Here is a 20,870-nt window from a genome sequence, read left to right on the forward strand (position 1 = left end):
TAAGGGCGCTGCAGTAACGGGCGCTGCAGTAACGGGCGCTGCAGTAACGGGCGCTGCAGTAACGGGCGCTGCAGTAACGGGCGCTGCAGTAACGGCGCTGCAGTAACGGGCACTGCAGTAACAGGCGCAGCAGTAACGGGCGCTGCAGTAACGGCGCTGCAGTAACAAGCGCTGCAGTAACAGGCGCTGCAGCAATAGGCGCTGCAGTAACGGGTGCTGCAGTAAAAGGCGCTGCAGTAACGGGCGCTGCAGTAACAGGCGCTGCAGTAACAGGCGCTGCAGTAACAGGCGCTGCAGTAACAGGCGCTGCAGTAACAGGCACATCTGTAACGGGTGTTGCAGTAACGGGTGCTGCATTAATGGGTGCTGCAGTAACGGGTATTGCAGTAACAGGCGCTGCAGTAACAGGCGCTGCAGTAACAGGCGCTGCAGTAACAGGCGTTGCAGTAACAGGCGTTGCAGTAACAGGCGTTGCAGTAACGGGCGCTGCAGTAACGGGCACTGCAGTAACTGGCGCTGCAGTAACGGGCGCTGCAGTAACGGGCGTTGCAGTAACGGACGCTGCAGTAACAGGCGCTGCAGTAACAGGTGCTGCTGTAACGGCGCTGCAGTAACGGGCGCTGCAGTAACGGCGCTGCAGTTACGGGCGCTGCAGTAACAGGCGCTGCAGTAACAGGCGCTGCAGTAATGGCGCTGCAGTAACGAGCGCTGCAGTAACGGGCGCTGCAGTAACGGGCGCTGCAGTAACGGGCGCTGCAGTAAAAGGCACTGCAGTAACGGGCGCTGCAGTAACGGGCGCTGCAGTAACGGACACTGCAGTAACGGGCGCTGCAGTAACGGGCACTGCAGTAACTGGCGCAGCAGTAACGGGCGCTGCAGTAACGGCGCTGCAGTAACATGCGCTGCAGTAACGGGCGCTGCAGTAACGGGTGCTGCAGTAAAAGGCGCTGCAGTAACGGGCGCTGCAGTAACAGGCGCTGCAGTAACGGGCGCTGCAGCAATAGGCGCTGCAGTAACGGGCGCTGCAGTAATGGGTGCTGCAGTAAAACGCGCTGCAGTAACGGGCGCTGCAGCAATAGGCGCTGCAGTAACGGGCGCTGCAGCAATAGGCGCTGCAGTAACGGGCGCTGCAGCAATAGGCGCTGCAGTAACGGGTGCTGCAGTAAAAGGCGCTGCAGTAACGGACGCTGCAGTAACAGGCGCTGCAGTAACGGGTGCTGCAGTAAACGGGCGCTGCAGTAACAGGTGCTGCAGTAACAGGCGCTGCAGTAACAGGCGCTGCAGTAACAGGCGCTGCAGTAACAGGCGTTGCAGTAACAGGCGTTGCAGTAACGGGCGCTGCAGTAACGGGCACTGCAGTACCTGGCGCTGCAGTAACGGGCGCTGCAGTAACGGGCGCTGCAGTAACGGACGCTGCAGTAACAGACGCTGCAGTAACAGGTGCTGCTGTAACGGCGCTGCAGTAACGGGCGCTGCAGTAACGGCGCTGCAGTTACGGGCGCTGCAGTAACAGGCGCTGCAGTAACAGGCGCTGCAGTATCGGCGCTGCAGTAACGGGCGCTGCAGTAACGGGCGCTGCAGTAACGGACACTGCAGTAACGGGCGCTGCAGTAAAGGGCGCTGCAGTAACTGGCGCAGCATTAACGGGCGCTGCAGTAACGGCGCTGGCAGTAACATGCGCTGCTAGTAACAGGCGCTGCAGCAATAGGCGCTGCAAGTAACGGGTGCTGCCAGTAAAAGGCGCTGCAGTAACGGGGTGCTGCAGTAACAGGCGCTGCAGTAACGGGCGCTGCAGCAATAGGCGCTGCAGTAACGGGCGCTGCAGTAATGGGTGCTGCAGTAAAACGCGCTGCAGTAACGGGCGCTGCAGCAATAGGCGCTGCAGTAACGGGCGCTGCAGCAATAGGCGCTGCAGTAACGGGGCGCTGCAGCAATAGGCGCTGCAGTAACGGGTGCTGCAGTAAAAGGCGCTGCAGTAACGGACGCTGCAGTAACAGGCGCTGCAGTAACGGGTGCTGCAGTAACGGGCGCTGCAGTAACAGGTGCTGCAGTAACAGGCGCTGCTCTAACAGGCGCTGCAGTAACGGGCGCTGCTGTAACAGGCGCTGCAGTAACGGGGGCTGCAGTAACGGCCGCTGCAGTAACAGGCGCTGCAGTAACAGGCGCTGCAGTAACAGGCGCTGCAGTAACAGGCGCTGCAGTAACGGGCACATCTGTAACGGGTGTTGCAGTAACGGGTGCTGCATTAATGGGTGCTGCAGTAACGGGTATTGCAGTAACAGGCGCTGCAGTAACAGGCGCTGCAGTAACAGGCGCTGCAGTAACAGGCGTTGCAGTAACAGGCGTTGCAGTAACGGGCGCTGCAGTAACGGGCACTGCAGTAACTGGCGCTGCAGTAACGGCGCTGCAGTAACGGGCGCTGCAGTAACGGCCGCTGCAGTAACGGGCGCTGCAGTAAAAGGCGCTGCAGTAACGGGCGCTGCAGTAACGGGCGCTGCAGTAACGGACACTGCAGTAACGGGCGCTGCAGTAACAGGCACTGCAGTAACTGGCGCAGCAGTAACGGGCGCTGCAGTAACGGCGCTGCAGTAACACGCGCTGCAGTAACAGGCGCTGCAGTAACAGGCGCTGCAGTAACGGGTGCTGCAGTAAAAGGCGCTGCAGTAACGGGCGCTGCAGTAACAGGCGCTGCAGTAACGGGCGCTGCAGTAACAGGCGCTGCAGTAACGGGCGCTGCAGTAACGGGTGATGCAGTAAAAGGCGCTGCAGTAACGGGCGCTGCAGCAATAGGCGCTGCAGTAATGGGCGCTGCAGTAACGGGCGCTGCAGTAACGGGCGCTGCAGTAACGGACACTGCAGTAACGGGCGCTGCAGTAACGGGCACTGCAGTAACTGGCGCAGCAGTAACGGGCGCTGCAGTAACGGCGCTGCAGTAACATGCGCTGCAGTAACAGGCGCTGCAGCAATAGGCGCTGCAGTAACGGGTGCTGCAGTAAAAGGCGCTGCAGTAACGGGCGCTGCAGTAACAGGCGCTGCAGTAACGGGCGCTGCAGCAATAGGCGCTGCAGTAACGGGCGCTGCAGTAACGGGTGATGCAGTAAAAGGCGCTGCAGTAACGGGCGCTGCAGCAATAGGCGCTGCAGTAACGGGCGCTGCAGCAATAGGCGCTGCAGTAACGGGCGCTGCAGCAATAGGCGCTGCAGTAACGGGTGCTGCAGTAAAAGGCGCTGCAGTAACGGACGCTGCAGTAACAGGCGCTGCAGTAACGGGTGCTGCAGTAACGGGCGCTGCAGTAACAGGTGCTGCAGTAACAGGCGCTGCTCTAACAGGCGCTGCAGTAACGGGCGCTGCTGTAACAGGCGCTGCAGTAACGGGAGCTGCAGTAACGGGGGCTGCAGTAACGGGGCTGCAGTATCGGGCGCTGCAGTAACGGGCGCTGCAGTAACAGGCGCTGCAGTAACAGGCGCTGCAGTAGTAGGCGCTGCAGTAATAGGCGCTGCAGGCTGGTTTAGCTCACCAGGCTAAACTGCTGGCTTTTAAAGCAGACCAAGCAGGCAAGCAGCACGGTTCGATTCCCATACCAGCCTCCCCGGACAGGCGCCGGAATGTGGCGACTAGGGGCTTTTCACAGTAACTTCATTGAAGTCTACTCGTGACAATAAGCGATTTTCATTTCATTTTCATTTTCAGTAACAGGCATTGCAGTAACAGGTGCTGCAGTAACGGGTGCTGCAGTAACGGGCGCTGCAGTAACAGGCGCTGCAGTAACGGGCGCTGCAGTAACAGGTGCTGCAGTAACGGGCGCTGCAGTAACGGGCGCTGCAGTAACGGGCGCTGCAGTAACGAGCGCTGCAGTAACGGGCGCTGCAGTAACGGGCGCTGCAGTAACGGGCGCTGCAGTATCGGGCGCTGCAGTAACGGGCGCTGCAGTAACAGACGCTGCAGTAACAGGTGCTGCTGTAACGGCGCTGCAGTAACGGGCGCTGCAGTAACAGGCGCTGCAGTAACGGGCTCTGCAGTAATGGGCGCTGCAGTAACAGGCATTGCAGTAACAGGCGCTGCAGTAACAGGTGCTGCAGTCACGGGCACTGCAGTAACGGGCGCTGCAGTAACGGGCATTGCAGTAACAGGCATTGCAGTAACAGGCGCTGCAGTAACGGGCGCTGCAGTAACAGGCGCTGCAGTAACGTCACTGCAGTAACGGGCGCTGCAGTAACGGGCGCTGCAGTAATGGGTGCTGCAGTGGATTGAAGTGGAATTCCATGAAGATGTCTTGGACTACATGTGGACGCCAGGGGCCAACGTAAAATCAAGGAATGCAAGGGTGGGGGGGTCGGTGCTATGTCTTTTCGTCCAACGTCACTTCATCCAACGTCACTTCGTCCACGTCTTTTGGTCCTACGTCTTTTTGTCCGCACGTCTTTTGGTCCTACGTCTTTTTGTCCGATGTTTTTTTTGTCCAACGACTTTTTTGTCCAATTGTAAATAAACTCCGTAGAAAACAAGGTATAATATCTTCAATGATAGATTCACAAAACTAATGATTTATTATGAGAATTTTATTGATAAAATACAAGTAAAATACAGTGGAAAAATGTATTTATAAAAAAAGTTATTTAAAAAAAGTAATAAGATTTAACTATGTAAAAGTTAACTTATTGTTAAAAATTACTAAAAGTGATAAGATATCACTTAAAATTGATGCAAATTATATGCCACATTCCTCAAAAAATCATTTTTTCTTGTTGAATCATATTCAGCGACCAATCTTTTGAGGCGTTCAGTTATTTTTTTATATCGCGTACATGAATTTGACGGATCTCCCCGGAAGAATTTGAGTCTTTTTGCCTTTAACCAACCCTTCCTCTTCCTTCAGAGTTTTGATTAATCTCCAAATATTCAAATGTGCTCCACCCGCCGAACGCTTTATCGCAGAATGAAACCCCTCAGCAGCATTATTTGTTCTCGGTAGATCTTGTAGAACACGCTGATTAACATTCCATACAGCTATCGGGAATGTAGGTGGTTCTCTCCTTCGTCTAGCACCACGTCCTCTCGCAATGCCTATGTAAGTCAAGTCGAAGTAAACGATGAATTCAGCAGGTATTTCTTCATCGTCTATTAAATCTTCATAAGCCTCTTCGACATCTTCGACGGAAGAAGGCTAATGCTGAGAAACATCGAATTTTAAGACAGAATTCAGAGTCTGTGTTGTATTTTTCTTTGAGGCCTAAATCTGTAATTTTTCGAAACACTGATTGGCTGAAATGAAACAAACATGCCACGACAGATGAATTAAGGAATGATGCATTAAATGCCTTGTGAACTGCAACTTCGAAATCTGCCATGATATCAAGCGGATCTGCATTAGGTTGCATAATTTCAATTGCTCAAAAAACAATTCGTATGTCTGCTTTGTTTTATTCGGCATTAATGCAAAGACCCGTGGAAAACTGCTACCTTTAACTTGTAAATGAATGCAGAACAGTTGAAACCACTGTTGTGGCACAATCTTGAATGTTCCATCACATGCCCAATGACGATATGATGCTAAATCCTGAAGAGCACTTTCTGATGCGAATACTAGTAAGCGCTGTTGATCCTCGGCGCCCGAATCGTATCTCAGAAACTGTTTGCCATTGTCAAGTGTACAATATTCGTCAGGTATTTCAAAACCATATCTAGCCGCTGGATTAGCGGGAGATCCAGAATTTTTTTGTCGGCACCTTTGAATAGTCCTTGAGACGACGGGCAACCTAGGGAGTTGAGAGCAAGTATTTTCTGTTAGTTGCGTAAACTTGGCCGCTAGTATGCTACGCGAACTTGCTGCTATGTTTTCCACTGCTTCATGCCTTATTTCTGCAACTGCTTTTCTAGCATTTAACGAATCTACATCAGCTGGATGAAGGTGCTCACTAGAAAAATAAATAATTTTCGGCTCATTGTTTTCCGTTACCGTGTGAATCCGCACTGAAGACAGCCTTCTTTTCTCACATCTCCAGTACTGTACTGCTTGAATGAAAATCGTAGATGTAATTACTTTCATCAACTACTTTTCTTTTGTTCTTGGTCGACACAATGAACTTTGGCATTTCGGGATGGGCAAATTCAGAAAGTTTACATTTAATTTTAGCAATTTCAAAGAGAGAGAATGAGGATACTACTTTATTATGAGGTTTTAACGATACAATAACAACTGAACGGAAAGAGAACGGTAATAACTATCCTTTAACAAGGCTCGTTAAAGGAAAGAGAACGGTAATAACAATCCTTTAACGAGGCTCGTTATAGTTTTGTGCATTATACACAAAGATATTGTGCAAGATATTATACCTTGTTTTCTAAGGAGTTTATTTACAATTGGACCAAAAGACGTGGACGAAGTGACGTTGGACGAAAAGTCGCGTCACGGGGGGGGTCGGCACATAAAGGGGGTGATCAGGGTCTCGGAGCAGAGTATAGGGCGGGGGAGGAACCTTCTGATCGAAGCCACTCCCAGTCCCACATCCCAATTCCCACCCGAGGTCTAAGTCCTTTAATCTTGTGGGTTTACCCCGTACAAGGTCATTCCTTCCACCAGCGTAAACGGTGAGGCTGGCCGGGAAATGCTCCTTAAGTGACCAATATTGATATTGGCCATTCAGGGCCCTCAATTGGGGTAAGGGGGGGTTTCTGTCCAAGACCTTGGCTTGCCCGTGTAAATCACTGATTGGTCGGGCAGATAGGAATCCGGAGGGAATCCCATTCCTTCAATTTCACCCTCTCCTCCTGCCTAAAAACCCGCCAGTAGGAAAGAGTGAAATCTGGACCGTTGGCTGCTCTGCACTTTGCGATGTCCTGAGAGTTGCTATAAAAATGCAGCTTCCTCCTTTGCACTACTCTGAGCTGAATGTGGTTTCATCAAATTGTTTCCATTACAAACACTAACTCAACCTTCGTCTTGCCAAGCAGTTGGCACCGCCTCTCAATGCGATATATGTTTGAACAGTAGCGAATGGAATCCACTGGTTGCTGTATAGCCGAGGATGGTGACCGGCTGGGAGACTAACTGAAAACAGCAGCTTGATAAGGCCTCGTGTAACACCGGGTTGTGCAAGGCCTCGTGTAACACTGGGTTGTGCGAGGCCTTGTGTAACACCGGGTTGTGCGAGGCCTTGTGTAACACCGGGTTGTGCGAGGCCTTGTGTAACACCGGGTTGTGCGAGGCCTTGTGTAACACCGGGTTGTGCGAGGCCTTGTGTAACACTGGGTTGTGCTAGGCCTTGTGCAACACTGGATTGTGCTCGGCATTGTGTAACAGCGGATTGTGCGAGTCCTTGTGTAACACCGGGTTGTGCGAGGCCTTGTGTAACACTGGGTTGTGTTAGGCCTTGTGTAACACCGGGTTGTGCGAGGCCTTGTGTAACACCGGGTTGTGCAAGGCCTTGGGTAACACTGGGATGTGCGAGGCCTTGTGTAACACTGGGTTGCGCAAGGCATTGTGTAACACTGGGTTGTGCGAGGCCTTGTGTAACACTGGGATGTGCGAGGCCTTGTGTAACACTGGGTTGCGCAAGGCATTGTGTAACACTGGGATGTGCGAGGCCTTGTGTAACACCGGGTTGTGTGAGGCCTTGTGTAACACCGGGTTGTGCAAGGCCTTGTGTAACACTGGGATGTGCGAGGCCTTGTGTAACACTGGGTTGCGCAAGGCATTGTGTAACACTGGGTTGTGCGAGGCCTTGTGTAACACTGGGATGTGCGAGGCCTTGTGTAACACTGGGTTGCGCAAGGCATTGTGTAACACTGGGTTGTGCGAGGCCTTGTGTAACACTGGGATGTGCGAGGCCTTGTGTAACACTGGGATGTGCGAGGCCTTGTGTAACACCGGGTTGTGCGAGGCCTTGTGTAACACCGGGTTGGCTAGGCCTTGTGTAACACCGGGTTGGCTAGGCCTTGTGTAACACTGGGTTGTGCGAGGCCTTGTGTAACACCGGGTTGTGTGAGGCCTTTTGTAATACCGGGTTGTGCGAGGCCTTGTGTAACACCGGGTTGGCAAGGCCTTGTGTAACACTGGGTTGTGCGAGGCCTTGTGTAACTCCGGGTTGGCAAGGCCTTGTGTAACACTGGGTTGTGCGAGGCCTTGTGTAACACCGGGTTGTGCTAGGCCTTGTGTAACACTGGACTGTATGAGGCCTTGTGTAATAATGGGTTGTGTTAGGCCTTGTGTAACACCGGGTTGTGTGAGGCCTTGTGTAACAGCGGGTTGTGCGAGGCCTTGTGTAACACTGGATTGTGCGAGGCCTTGTGTAACACCGGGTTGTGCGAGGCCTTCTGTAACACCGGGTTTTGTGAGCCCTTGTGTAATACCGGGTTGTGCTAGGCCTTGTATAACACTGGGTTGTGCGAGGCCTTGTGTAACATTGGGTTGTGCGAGGCCTTGTGTAACACTGGATTGTGCGAGGCCTTGTGTAACACCGGGTTGTGCGAGGCCTTGTGTAACAGCGGGTTGTGCGAGGCTTTGTGTAACACTGGGTTGTGCGAGGCCTTGTGTAACACTGGATTGTGCGAGGCCTTGTGTAACACCGGGTTGTGCGAGGCCTTGTGTAACACCGGGTTGTGTGAGCCCTTGTGTAATACCGGGTTGTGCTAGGCCTTGTATAACACTGGGTTGTGCGAGGCCTTGTGTAACATTGGGTTGTGCGAGGCCTTGTGTAACACTGGATTGTGCGAGGCCTTGTGTAACACCGGGTTGTGCAAGGCCTTGTGTAACAGCGGGTTGTGCGAGGCCTTGTGTAACACTGGGTTGTGCGAGGCCTTGTGTAACACTGGATTGTGCTAGGCCTTGTGTAACACTGGGTTGTGCAAGGCCTTGTGTAACACTGGATTATGCGAGGCCTCGTGTAACACTGGGTTGTGCTAGGCCTTGTGTAACACCGGGTTGTGCTAGGCCTTGTGTAACACCGGGTTGTGCAAGGCCTTGTGTAACACTGGATTATGCGAGGCCTTGCGTAACACTGGGTTGTGCGAGGCCTTGTGTGACACCGGGTTGTGCGAGGCCTTGTGTAACACCGTGTTGGCAAGGCCTTGTGTGACACCGGGCTGTGCGAGGCCTTGTGTAACACCGGGTTGTGCGAGGCCTTGTGTAACACTGGGTTGTGTGAGGCCTTGTGTAACACTGGGTTGTGCGAGGCCTTGTGTAACACTGGGTTGTGCGAGGCCTTGTTTAACACTGGGTTGTGCGAGGCCTTGTGTAACACCGGGTTGTGCTAGGCCTTGTGTAACACTGGGTTGTGCGAGGCCTTGTGTAACACCGGGTTGTGCGAGGCCTTGTGTAACACTGGGTTGTGCTAGGCCTTGTGTAACACTGGGGTGTGTGAGGCCTTGTGTGATACCGTGCTGTGCGAGGCCTTGTGTAACAGCGGGTTGTGCGAGGCCTCGTGTAACACTGGATTGTGCTAGGCCTTGTGTAACACTGGGCTGTGCGAGGCCTCGTGTAACACTGGGTTGTGCGAGGCCTTGTGTAACACCGGGTTGTGTGAGGCCTTGTGTAACACTGGGTTGTGCGAGGCCTTGTGTGACACTGGGTTGTTCGAGGCCTTGTGTAACACTGGGTTGTTCTAGGCCTTGTGTGACACTGGGTTGTGCTAGGCCTTGTGTAACACCGGGTTGTGCGAGGCCTTGTGTGACACCGGGCTGTGCGAGGCCTTGTGTAACACCGGGTTGGCAAGGCCTTGTGTGACATCGGGCTGTGCGAGGCCTTGTGTGACACCAGGTTGTGCGAGGCCTTGTGTAACACTGGATTGTGCTCGGCCTTGTGTAACACCGGGTTTTGCGAGGCCTTGTGTAACACCGGGTTGGCAAGGCCTTGTGTAACACCAGGTTTTGCGAGGCCTTGTGTGACACCGGGCTGTGCGAGGCCTTGTGTGAGACATCGGGCTGTGCAAGGCCTTGTGTAACACTGGGTTGTGCAAGGCCTTGTGTAACACCGGGTTTTGCGAGGCCTTGTGTAACAGTGGGCTGTGCGAGGCCTTGTGTAACACCGGGTTGTATTGGGTCAGATTCAAGTGCTCGATGTGAATGATACAAGCAGAATTTCCTGAAATTATTTAATTGACGGAATTTGCCATTGCTCCCAACATGATTCTTTGTATAAGAAGGGTAGCAAGGATAATCCAGGGAACTACAGGCCAGTCAGCCTTACGTCAGTGGTAGGGAAATTACTGGAGAGAATTCTTTGAGACAGGATCTACTCCCATTTGGAAGCAAATGGATGTATTAGCGAGAGGCAGCATGGTTTTGTGAAGGGGAGGTCGTGTCTCACTAACTTGATAGAGTTTTTCGAAGAGGTCACAAAGATGATTGATGCAGGTAGGGCAGTGGATGTTGTCTATATGGACTTCAGTAAGGCCTTTGACAAGGTCCCTCATGGCAGTCTGGTACAAAAGGTGAAGTCACACGAGATCAGGGGTGAGCTGGCAAGGTGGATACAGAACTGACTCGGTCATAGAAGGCAGAGAGTAGCAATGGAAGGGTGCTTTTCTAATTGGAGGGCTGTGACTAGTGGTGTTCCGCAGGGATCAGTGCTGGGACCTTTGCTGTTCGTAGTATATATAAATGATTTGGAGGAAAATGTAACTGGTCTGATTAGTAAGTTTGCGGACGACACAAAAGTAGGTGGAATTGCGGATAGCGATGAGGACTGTCAGAGGATACAGCAGGATTTAGATTGTTTGGAGACTTGGGCGGAGATATGGCAGATGGAGTTTAATCCGGACAAATGTGAGGTAATGCATTTTGGAAGGTCTAATGCAGGTAGGGAATATACAGTGAATGGTAGAACCCTCAAGAGTATTGACAGTCAGAGAGATCTTGGTGTACAGGTCCACAGGTCACTGAAGGGGGCAACACAGGTGGAGAAGGCAGTCAAGAAGGCATACGGCATGCTTGCCTTTGTTGGACAGGCCATTGAGTATAAAAATTGGCAAGTCATGTTGCAGCTGTATAGAACCTTAGTTAGGCCACACTTGGAGTATAGTGTTCAATTCTGGTCGCCACACTACCAGAAGGATGTGGAGGCTTTAGAGAGGGATTAGAAGAGATTTACCAGGATGTTGCCTGGTATGGAGGGCATTAGTTATGAGTTGAATAAACTCGGTTTGTTCTTACGGGAACGACGGAGGTTGAGGGGCTACCTGATAGAGGTCTACAAAATTATGAAGGACATTGACAGAGTGGCTAGTCAGAGACTTTTTCCCAGGGTAGAAAGGACAATTACTAGGGGGCATAGGTTTAAGGTGCGAGGGGCAAGGTTTAGAGGAGATGAACAAGGTAAGTTTTTTTACACAGAGGGTAGTGGGTGCCTGGAACTCGCTGCCGGAGGAGGTGGTGGAAGCAGGGACGATAGAAATGTTTAAGGGGCAACTTGACAAATACATGAATAGGATGGGAATAGAGGGATACGGACCCAGGAAGTGTAGAAGATTGTAGTTTAGACGGGCGACATGGACGGCACGGGCTTGGAGGGCTGAAGGGCCTGTTCTTGTGCTGCATATAGAACATACAGTGCAGAAGGAGGCCATTCGGCCCATCGAGTCTGCACCAACCCACTTAAGCCCTCACTTCCACCTATCCCCATAATCTCACCCTGGCTGGGATTCTCCCCTACCCGGCGGGGCGGGGGGTCCCAGCGGGACCACTCCGGCGTCGGGCCGCCCCAATGGTGTTGAAGTCTCCGCACCTTTAGGGGCCAAGCCCTAACCTTGAGGGGCTAGGCCCGCACCGGAATGGTTGGCGCTCCGCCGGCTGGCGTGTACGGCCTTTGGCGCCAAGCCAGCCGGGGCCGAAGGGACTTCGCCGGCCGGCGGAGGACCGCGCATGCGCCGAAGTGTCAGCGGCTGCTGATGTCATCCCCGCGCATGCGCAGGGGAGGGCGTCACTTCTGCCTCCAGCATGGTGAAGATCATGGTGAAGGCGGAAGGAAAAGAGTTCCCCCACGGCACAGTCCCGCCCGCCGATTGGTGGGCCCCAATCGCGGGCCAGGTCACCGTGGGGGCCCCCCACCGGGGCCAGATCGCCCCGTGCCCCCCCCCCCCCCCAGGACCCTGGAGCCCGCCTGCTCCCGCCGGTAAGGTAGCTGGTTTGATTCTCGCCGGCGGAAGAGGCTTGACAGCAGTGGGACTTCGGCCCATCGCGGGCCGGAGAATCGCCGCGGGGCGCTCACCGTGCGGCGAGGGACGATTCCCGCCCCCGCTGAATCTCTGGTGGCGGAGAATTCGGGACACGGCGGGGGGGGGGATTGACGCCGGCCCCAGGCGATTCTCTGACCCAGCTGGGGGGGGGGGGGGGGGGGGTCGGAGAATCCCGCCCCTTGTCTTTCTATTGCTCTCTCCAAAGACATCGGGCTGGATTGTCCGATTTTACATCGATATCCGGAGAAAATGTCTAGTCTTACGACCAAAAAGGTCGGCGATGCCCCCGCATCGATGCCCCGCCTGGTGGCGGCCAGCAGCCATGTCACGTAACCAGCTTTACCTGCAGATACAGACGCAGAATGGCTGAGTCCGTGGCTGCGCACAGCGGCAGCCGCTCCGTGCAACATGGCACCAGCCGCGTTCGGAACCGGCCTGCCAGAGGGTGCCCCTCTGTAACCCCCTTCGCCACCCCTCGACCAGCCCCCACCAGTCCCCCCCCCCCGCCCCCATCGAAGCCCCTCCTGTGAGGGGAAAGGCTGTTCCCACCGACTGTGGCGGCCATGGACATAGTCCTCGGCCGGCATGCCAGCTTCCCGAATGTTGAGAGGACATGTGCCCCACGCCGCCGGGAACTCGGCCCATCGGGGGCGGAGCATCGGGGGAGGGCCGTACGGCGTACTCGGGGTACACCGTTCTGGAGGGGATGGAACGGCGCCACCCCGATGGCGCCGGTGGTGGCAGGTTTCGAACCTTTGCACAAGCCAATCACATGTCCACCTTCTCCTTGATTTCACTATTGATCCCTCCCCATCAAAAATAGCTTCTGGATACCTTCTTCATCCTTACTATCCCACAGTGACCTTCATGGAGTTGGTTCAGGGCACACTTCCTTAACAATGGTGGAATGATAACCCTCATTCTCCACAGGAGACAGCCAGCCGGTACGGACGGTCCAAGTCTTCGGGTAACATGTGGCTCCAACTCCGGGTTTGCTCCCGTGGACTTGACACAAAGTACCAGGTCCATAGCTCCTGAGGAGCGGGTTATTTCTCAGACACCTCTTATTTTGTCCTGTGGTTGCAGGAGTGTTATCGATTTCTTTGAACTAAAAAATATTAGCACTCAAACTATTCATTGACGACTTGTTAGGTGAAGTTAATCCAGTGAGTCCAGCAGCGTTTCCATGGTGATTTGACTGACGATAATTTATTGTGTATGTAAGTGTGGACAATAGCAATGCCCGTCTCTGCATCCGGCTCCCGGCTAGAGATGGAATACCGTTCACCATAAGACCATAAGACATAGGAGCAGAATTAGGCCACTCGGCCCATCGAGTCTGCTTCACCATTCAATCATGCCTGATATTGCTTCATATATTCTTCAATTTCTCCTTCCAAAGTGCATAACCTCACACTTTCCACTTTGTATTCCATCTGCCACTTCTTTGCCCACTCTCCTAGCCTGTCCAAGTCCTTCTGCAGCCCACCCTGCTTCCTCAATACTACCTGTTCCTCTGCATATCTTTGTATCACCTGCAAACTTAGCAACAGTCCCTTCAGTTCCTTCTTCCAGATCATTAATGTATATTGTGAAACGTTGTGGTCCCAGAACAGACCCTGAAGCACACCACTAGTCACCGGCTGCCATCCTGAAAAAGACGCCTTTATCCCCACTCCCTGCCTTCTGCCAGTCAGCCAATCTTCTATCCATGCCAGGATCTTACCCTTAACACCATGGGCTCTTAACTTATTTGTCAGTTTGTCGGTGATCTGTTAGTAAATTGAATTTCCTTCCGCATAAGTCTTGGTAAAAATATTTGATTCCGGAAGTGATGCTCAGAGCTCCCTTTTCTATCTGGGGATTGTTCATTTCTGTCTTGTCTAAGGGAATTGATGCAAACGCTATTAGCTTTACTTCATCATTGGACATTCTGTGAGAAACCACAGCTCCCATTCCATAAGGTGATGCTTCGCAAACCAGTTACAAGGGTAACTTCAGATCAAAGTGTGTCAGGACTTCTGACTTTAGTGGTGTCTCCTTGGTTTGTACAAAGACCTTCCCGTACTGATCCGCCCATTTCTAGTTCCAGTCTTGACACAATAAGTTGTGTAAAGGTCTGAGGATTGTTGCTGGATTAGGGACAAACCTTTCATAATAGTTTAGTAAGCCCAAAAACAATCAAAGTTCATTTACGTTTTGAGGTGAACGTGCCTAAGTTATGGCTTTTAATTTTCAAGGCGATTTGTGCAGTCCCTTTGCATCTGTGACGTGCCCCAGATATTCAATGGAAGATTTGAGGAATTCACATTTATCCTTCCACACTTGTCCATAATCTTCTCATCTCTGGAGTGGAACATCTACATTTTGAAGATGCTCTTCTTCATTCTTTCCAGTAACTAAGATATTGTCAAGGTCGCTTTGGACTCCTTCTCATCCACTGACAATTTGATCCACGGCCACTGGAACAACACAGGTGTGGACATGGTGCCAAATGGGAGTCTTTTATATCTGAAAAGCTATTTGTGCGTCACGATTATCAAATATTGTTGTGAATCTGGGTCCACATTTATCTGGAGATGAGTTCAAGTGGGGTCAACTTTACTGAAATTCTGGCCTCCAACCAACCCAACAAATAAATAATCAGTTAAAGGCAGAGGGTCCCGCTCTGTAATAAATAATCAGTTAAAGGCAGAGGGTCCCGCTCTGTAATAAATAATCAGTTAAAGGCAGAGGGTGCTGCTCTATGCACAGTAACAGATTGATCGTGACCTTGAAATCACCACATATTTGTACCAAACCATCTTCCTTCATCACGGATACAATGGGTGTGGCCCAATCACTTACATGAATGGGTTTGAGGACTCCCCACTTTGACCAGCTTCTTTAATTCTGCCTCGACCTTAGGCCTGATGACATACAGCACTAACCGAGCCTTTAAGCATCTTGTTGGCCTTTTTAGCTAATCTTTAGCTCGACTAAGAGCTCTTTAATGCTTCCCAGCTTTCCATTAAAGACTGTGGCCTGTTTCTTTAGAACCTTCACAATGTGCATGGACAAGTCTGGTATCCTCCCGTTTAGCTGCACGTTTACATTGATACGGCCTCTCAATGGCACTATTCCCCCCCCCCCTCTATATATTTTATGTGTTATCTCTGAGGGATTTAGGGTAATATGTCATAGTTGCTCTTGATAAACAGTTTCTGGTATCAATTAAATTGCTGCTCCGGTGTCTACGTCCATTTTCACCGTTTGTCCGTGTAGCAAAGGGACGATCCAGGAATGGTTCACTGCAGCAGTAATGGCCAGTACGTTCAACAACACTTTGTATTCTGATTGTGACTCTGGACCCTTTTTGCATCCTTTTTCTATCACGTGGGATATACTTCCCACTATTCAATTTTTCACTCCATGTATTTGGTTCTTGCTTTTTCTAATTCTTGTTTGAAACTTGTTTCTTTCTCCAACACGCCGTTTGATGTGCCCAGTTGCATTTTGCTTCTTTACTCCAGTTGCTGTGTGCCCGGTTTTTGCACATCGATGGCAATTTCGAACCTGTGTTGGTGTTCGGGTCTCAGCTGGCATTTCACGGATTTAGTGCTCGAGCTTAATCATTATGCTTTATTAGGTGCTAGTTCCTCAGAGATCACTACTTCTAAAGCTTTCTTTAGGTCTAAGTTGCTTTCTCGTAACAGCCCTTTTTGGATAGCTTCGCTTCTTAACTCCACACACAAGTCTGTCTCGAATGGTGTTTTCTAAGACATCTCCAAATTCACAATGTTCAGCTCATTTTTCTTCAAAGTAGCTACGAACTGTGCGATTGATTCATCTTCTTGCTGGCTACGTTTATGGAACTTGAACCTTCCGGTGATGACCAAGGGTTTTGATGGTAAAAGGTCCGATATTATCTCCACAACCTCGCCATAGGTCTTCGAGCCTGGTTTTTCCAGTTGCTCCAGACTTCACAGCACTATGAACGTTTCCCCACATCGTGCTCAGGAACGCTGGGACTATTACCTCCGCTGAAGTTTTGTTTTTCCAGACAAAGTGTTTGAATCTTTCAGTGTATGATCTCCAACGTTTGGTGTTTTCATCATCTGGTCTGATGGTGTCAAAAGTTCCCGACATTGGGGCAGCACGGTAGCACAGTGGTTAGCACTGTGGCTTCACAGCGCCAGGGTCCCAGGTTCGATTCCCGGCTTGGGTCACTGTCTGTGCGGAATCTGCACGCTCTCCCCGTGTCTGCGTGGGTTTCCTCCGGGTGCTCCGGTTTCCTCCCACAGTCCAAAGATGTGCAGGTTAGGTGGATTGGCCATGATAAATTGCCCTTTAGTGTCCAAAAAGGTTAAGAGGGGTTATTGGGTTATGGGGATAGGGTGGAGGTGAGGGCCTAAGCGGGTTGGTGCAGACTTGATGGGCCGAATGGCCTTCTTTTGCACTGTCTGTTCTATGTTCATTTTACTTTGGGAAAGCGCAAGTAAACACAAATGTGCCACAAGGTCTTTAACACAACCTCCTGACTTTTAATTCAAACGAGGTAACCCTGAGGTCAGCCTGTTCCTTTCCAAGTTTCCCCTCGTTCTCTGTTAATGGCTGCAGGGTATTTGTTACAGCAGAGGGAGCACTGTTCCAGAACTTTCCAGGAGAAACAGGTGGCGAGTTTCTTTTGATGCTGTTTTCACTGAAATCGTTCCTTTGATAGTTGCTGCTATTACTCAGCATCCCTCCATTGCCAGCGTTGCTGGAGCGATGTTTTTTGTCTGCTTCATCCTTTTTGGATGTCTGCCGCATGGATCGATGAATTTTCTTACTCCAGCAGATTGCTGCAGTTCTTCTTCGGGTGTTTTCAGTGTGGATCAGCCACCTCGTCGCCAGTTTTCTTTGAGGATTTTTAAAGAATAGACTTGCAGACCATGAAGGGTCAAACAAACAAGAACTTTATTGGAAAGGAGTCTTCCCTACAGGCTGTAAGGTTAGACGGACTGTTAGCCCGCACATTCTGATTTCATAAGTTGATTGATTGATTAATTGATATTTATTGTCACATGTACCAAAGTACAGTGAAAAGTATTTTTCTGCAGCCAAGGGAACGTACACAGTAGGTACATAGTCAACAAAAGAATAATCGACAGAGAACATTGACAAATGGTACATCGACAAACAGTAATTGGTTACAGTGCAGAACAAGGGACAAACAAGAGCAGCATAGGGCATCGTGAATAGTGTTCTTAAAGGGAACAGATCAGTCCGAGGGGGAGTAGTTGAGGAGTCTGGTAGCTGTGGGGAAGAAGCTATTCCTATGTCTGGACGTGCGGGTCTTCAGACTTCTGTACCTTCTGCCTGATGGAAGGGTCTGGAAGAAGGCAAAGCCTGGGTGGGAGGGGTCTCTGATAATGCTGTCTGCCTTCCTGAGGCAGCGGGAGGTGTAGACAGAATCAATATGAGCGTGGCAAGCTTGTGTGATGTGTTGGGCTGAGGTCACCACACTCTGCAGTTTCTTGTGACCTTGGACCGAGCAGTTGCCATACCCGGCTGTGATGCAGCCGGATAGGATGCTCTCTATCGCACATCTGTAGAAGTTTGTGAGAGTCGATGCAGACATGCCAAATTTCTTTAGCTTCCGTAGGAAGTAGAGGCATTGTTGAGCTTTCTTGAACGTGAGTGGACCAGGACTGACTGTTGGTGATGGTGACCCCCCAGGAACTTACAGCTATCGACCATCTCCATTTCGGAGCCATTGATGCAGACGGGGGGGGGGTTTCGTATTGCGCTTCCTGAAGTCGATGATCAGTTCCTTGGTCTTTCCAACATTTAGAGAGGGGTAGTTTTCGGTACACCATGCAACCAAGTGATCTATCTCTCTTCTGCAGTCTGATACGTCAATGTTTGAGATACAACCCACCACAGTCGTATCATCCGCAAACTTATAGATCGAATTGGAGTTAAATCTTACCACACAGTACCTCGTTACAACTAGGAACAAACTTGAACACACAGCAAAAGTTACTACGAATGACTGATAACATGCTCTGAGGAATTTTCTGGGCCGTATTTTTAAGTCGAGGGCATGCTTGATAAAGATAGATTGTGTTGAACTGTAGAACCTCACCATAGAACTATTGCCTATCAGCTGTCCTGCTATCTTACCTCTGAGACCAGGTGGCGTACGCCCGTGCATTTAGCGCGTACTCCAGCTCGAATCGGGTGCGCAGCGCCGCCACGTGACTCCTGCCCGGTCCCCCACGGGCCATCAGACAGTCAGAGGAGGATGAGGGCGAGAGGGATCCACTGCTGTTACTGGAGGCTGGGGACATCAGCTGTGCACGTGGAGAAGGAGAAACGAGATTTCAGATCAGGAATTTTTAAACATCACCAGAAACGTCACAGTTAAGGAAAATTCCCATTGCCCATCAAGGATAATCCATCCAACATAACAAATCCCTACCTCAATGTTGCAAATGCATTCCTCCAGATTGGTAACCAACTGCGAGAAGTCTGGACGTTCCTGGAGGTGAAAGGCAAAGTAATCATTTTGATTAGGCCACACTTGGAGCAGACTCTAATCTTCAAATCTCCATATCCCACCCAGAGCACTGTGCACATCTGTCTCCAGACCACCCTTGGAGAACGGTGCAGGGTTATAGGGCTGAATTTTTGTTCTGATGTCAGGCGTATGTCCGGGTCACGACCCCACATCACTTCAGTGTTTGATGCCTGACATGAGCAGCAGGCCGCCTTCATGTTCTCAGGCGCCTGCTTGCAATAAAATTAGGAGCGAGACGGTGCAGGGGTCGAAAGGTCTGTAACAAAGTAACTGGAGTCAGCCATTCAGCCCATCAAAATACAGGCTGATAATTCCAGATAATTATTAAGGGAGTTCAGCACTGTCAGAGGGTCAGTACTGAGGGAGTGCTGCACTGTCAGAGGGTCAGTACTGAGGGAGTGCTGCACTGTCAGAGGGTCAGTACTGAGGGAGTGCCGCACTGTCAGAGGGTCAGTACTGAGGGAGTGCTGCACTGTCAGAGGGTCAGTACTGAGGGAGTGCTGCACTGTCAGTGGGTCAGTACTGAGGGAGTGCTGCACTGTCAGAGGGTCAGTGCTGAGGGAGTGCTGCACTGTCAGAGGGTCAGTACTGAGGGAGTGCTGCACTGTCAGAGGGTCAGTACTGAGGGAGTGCCGCACTGTCAGAGGGTCAGTACTGAGGGAGTGCTGCACTGTCAGAGGGTCGGTACTGAGGGAGTGCCGCACTATCAGAGGGTCAGTACTGAGAGAGTGCTACACTGTCAGGATGTTAGTACTGTGGGAGTTCTGCGCAGTCGGAGGTACCATCTTCTCTTTTGGAGATAATGAATTGAGATTCTACTTGCATTCTCGACCTATTGTAGAGGATCTTACAACACTCCTGGCAGAAGAGCATAAATGTACCCTGGTGGTCTGGTCGTTATTTAACCTACAAACAACCTAACTAAAAAGCAATTATCTGGTTACAACATTGCTGGAGCTTGCTGAGCTTAGATTGGCTGCATTTTCCAGACAATTAAATAAAAAAGAATCTCACTGAAATCGTGAGCTTGAGTAAGGGGCTGGAAAATTTCAAATTTTGGATCAAGTGAGGTTACAATGGAGTGCAAAGACATGAGCTACTTATAGATGATCACAGCAATCTGTACTTGCTTCACCTTAAGACAGTGATACATTGCCACATAGTGCCTGCCAATTATACTTCCTCAATTATGCAACTTTAAAGCGGTAATTTCCATTCTTTCTATAGGGACAGTTCAAGGAAGATCATTGCTGTGCCAGGCGTCCAGGTTCCATGTAAATAGCTACTGGGAAGCACATCAACATGAACAACATTAAAAGTAAGCTCATTTCATTAAACCGCATTGTTACTCAAGAATTATTGAATTGGAAATTGCAAATTGCATTGTGCAGCTGCTGGTCAGCATGCTTCTCTCAAATTCCTCTCTCCGGTATTTTATCAGGAACATTAACCGGTTGATTTATTTCACAAACCTCCAAATTCTGTTCTGCTGAAGGGTCATTTAGATCTGAGACGTTAACTCTGCCAGATGCTGCCAGACCTGCTCAGTTACTCCAGCATGTTCTCTTTTTGTTCCAAATACCTTGAACGACAAGGGCAGCAGATACCTGGGAACCCCACCACCTGAAGGTTCCCCTCCAAGTCACTCACCACCCCGACTTGGAAATTTATCGCCGTTCCTTCACTGTCGCTGGGTCAAAATCCTGGAACTCCCTCCCTAACAGCACAGTGGGTGTACCTAAACCATATGGACTGCAGCGGTTCAAGAAGGCAACTCACCACCACCTTCTGAATAGAAGATTTTTTGCCAGAAAATCTCATGTCCCCTTTTGCCCTCCTGATTTCGCTCTTAACTCTACTCTGACAAGCCCTATACTCTTCAAGGGATCCACTTGATCCCAGCTGCCTATGCATGTCGTATGCCTCCTTCATCCTTTTGACCAGGGCCTCAATATCCCGAGTCATTCAGGGTTCCCTCCTCTACCAGCCTTCCCCTTCACTCTAAGAGGAATGTGCTCACTCTGAACCCTAGTTAACGCACTTTTGAAAGACTCCCACTTACCAGCTGTCCCTTTGCCTGTAGACGGGCTCCTGCAATCAACTTTTCAAAGTTCCCGCCTAATACCATCGAAATTGGCCTTTCCCCAGTGTAGAAT

General features: G+C 50.9%; 1 protein-coding gene across 1 annotated transcript in view; it reads right to left on the reverse strand.

Annotated features, from left to right (window-relative positions):
* Positions 1–20,870, reverse strand: part of tnni3k (TNNI3 interacting kinase) — a 202,386-nt gene that overhangs the window by 70,463 nt on the left and 111,053 nt on the right. Inside the window, exons 22-23 of the mRNA XM_038793593.1 lie at positions 18,616–18,675; positions 18,318–18,487 (exon numbers count right to left, since the gene is read on the reverse strand). Coding sequence (XP_038649521.1) covers positions 18,318–18,487; positions 18,616–18,675 — 230 coding nt within the window. The remainder of the gene's footprint in view (positions 1–18,317; positions 18,488–18,615; positions 18,676–20,870) is intronic.

Source organism: Scyliorhinus canicula, chromosome 4 (assembly GCF_902713615.1).
Source record: "Scyliorhinus canicula chromosome 4, sScyCan1.1, whole genome shotgun sequence".
NCBI classification, from domain to species: Eukaryota; Metazoa; Chordata; class Chondrichthyes; order Carcharhiniformes; family Scyliorhinidae; genus Scyliorhinus; species Scyliorhinus canicula.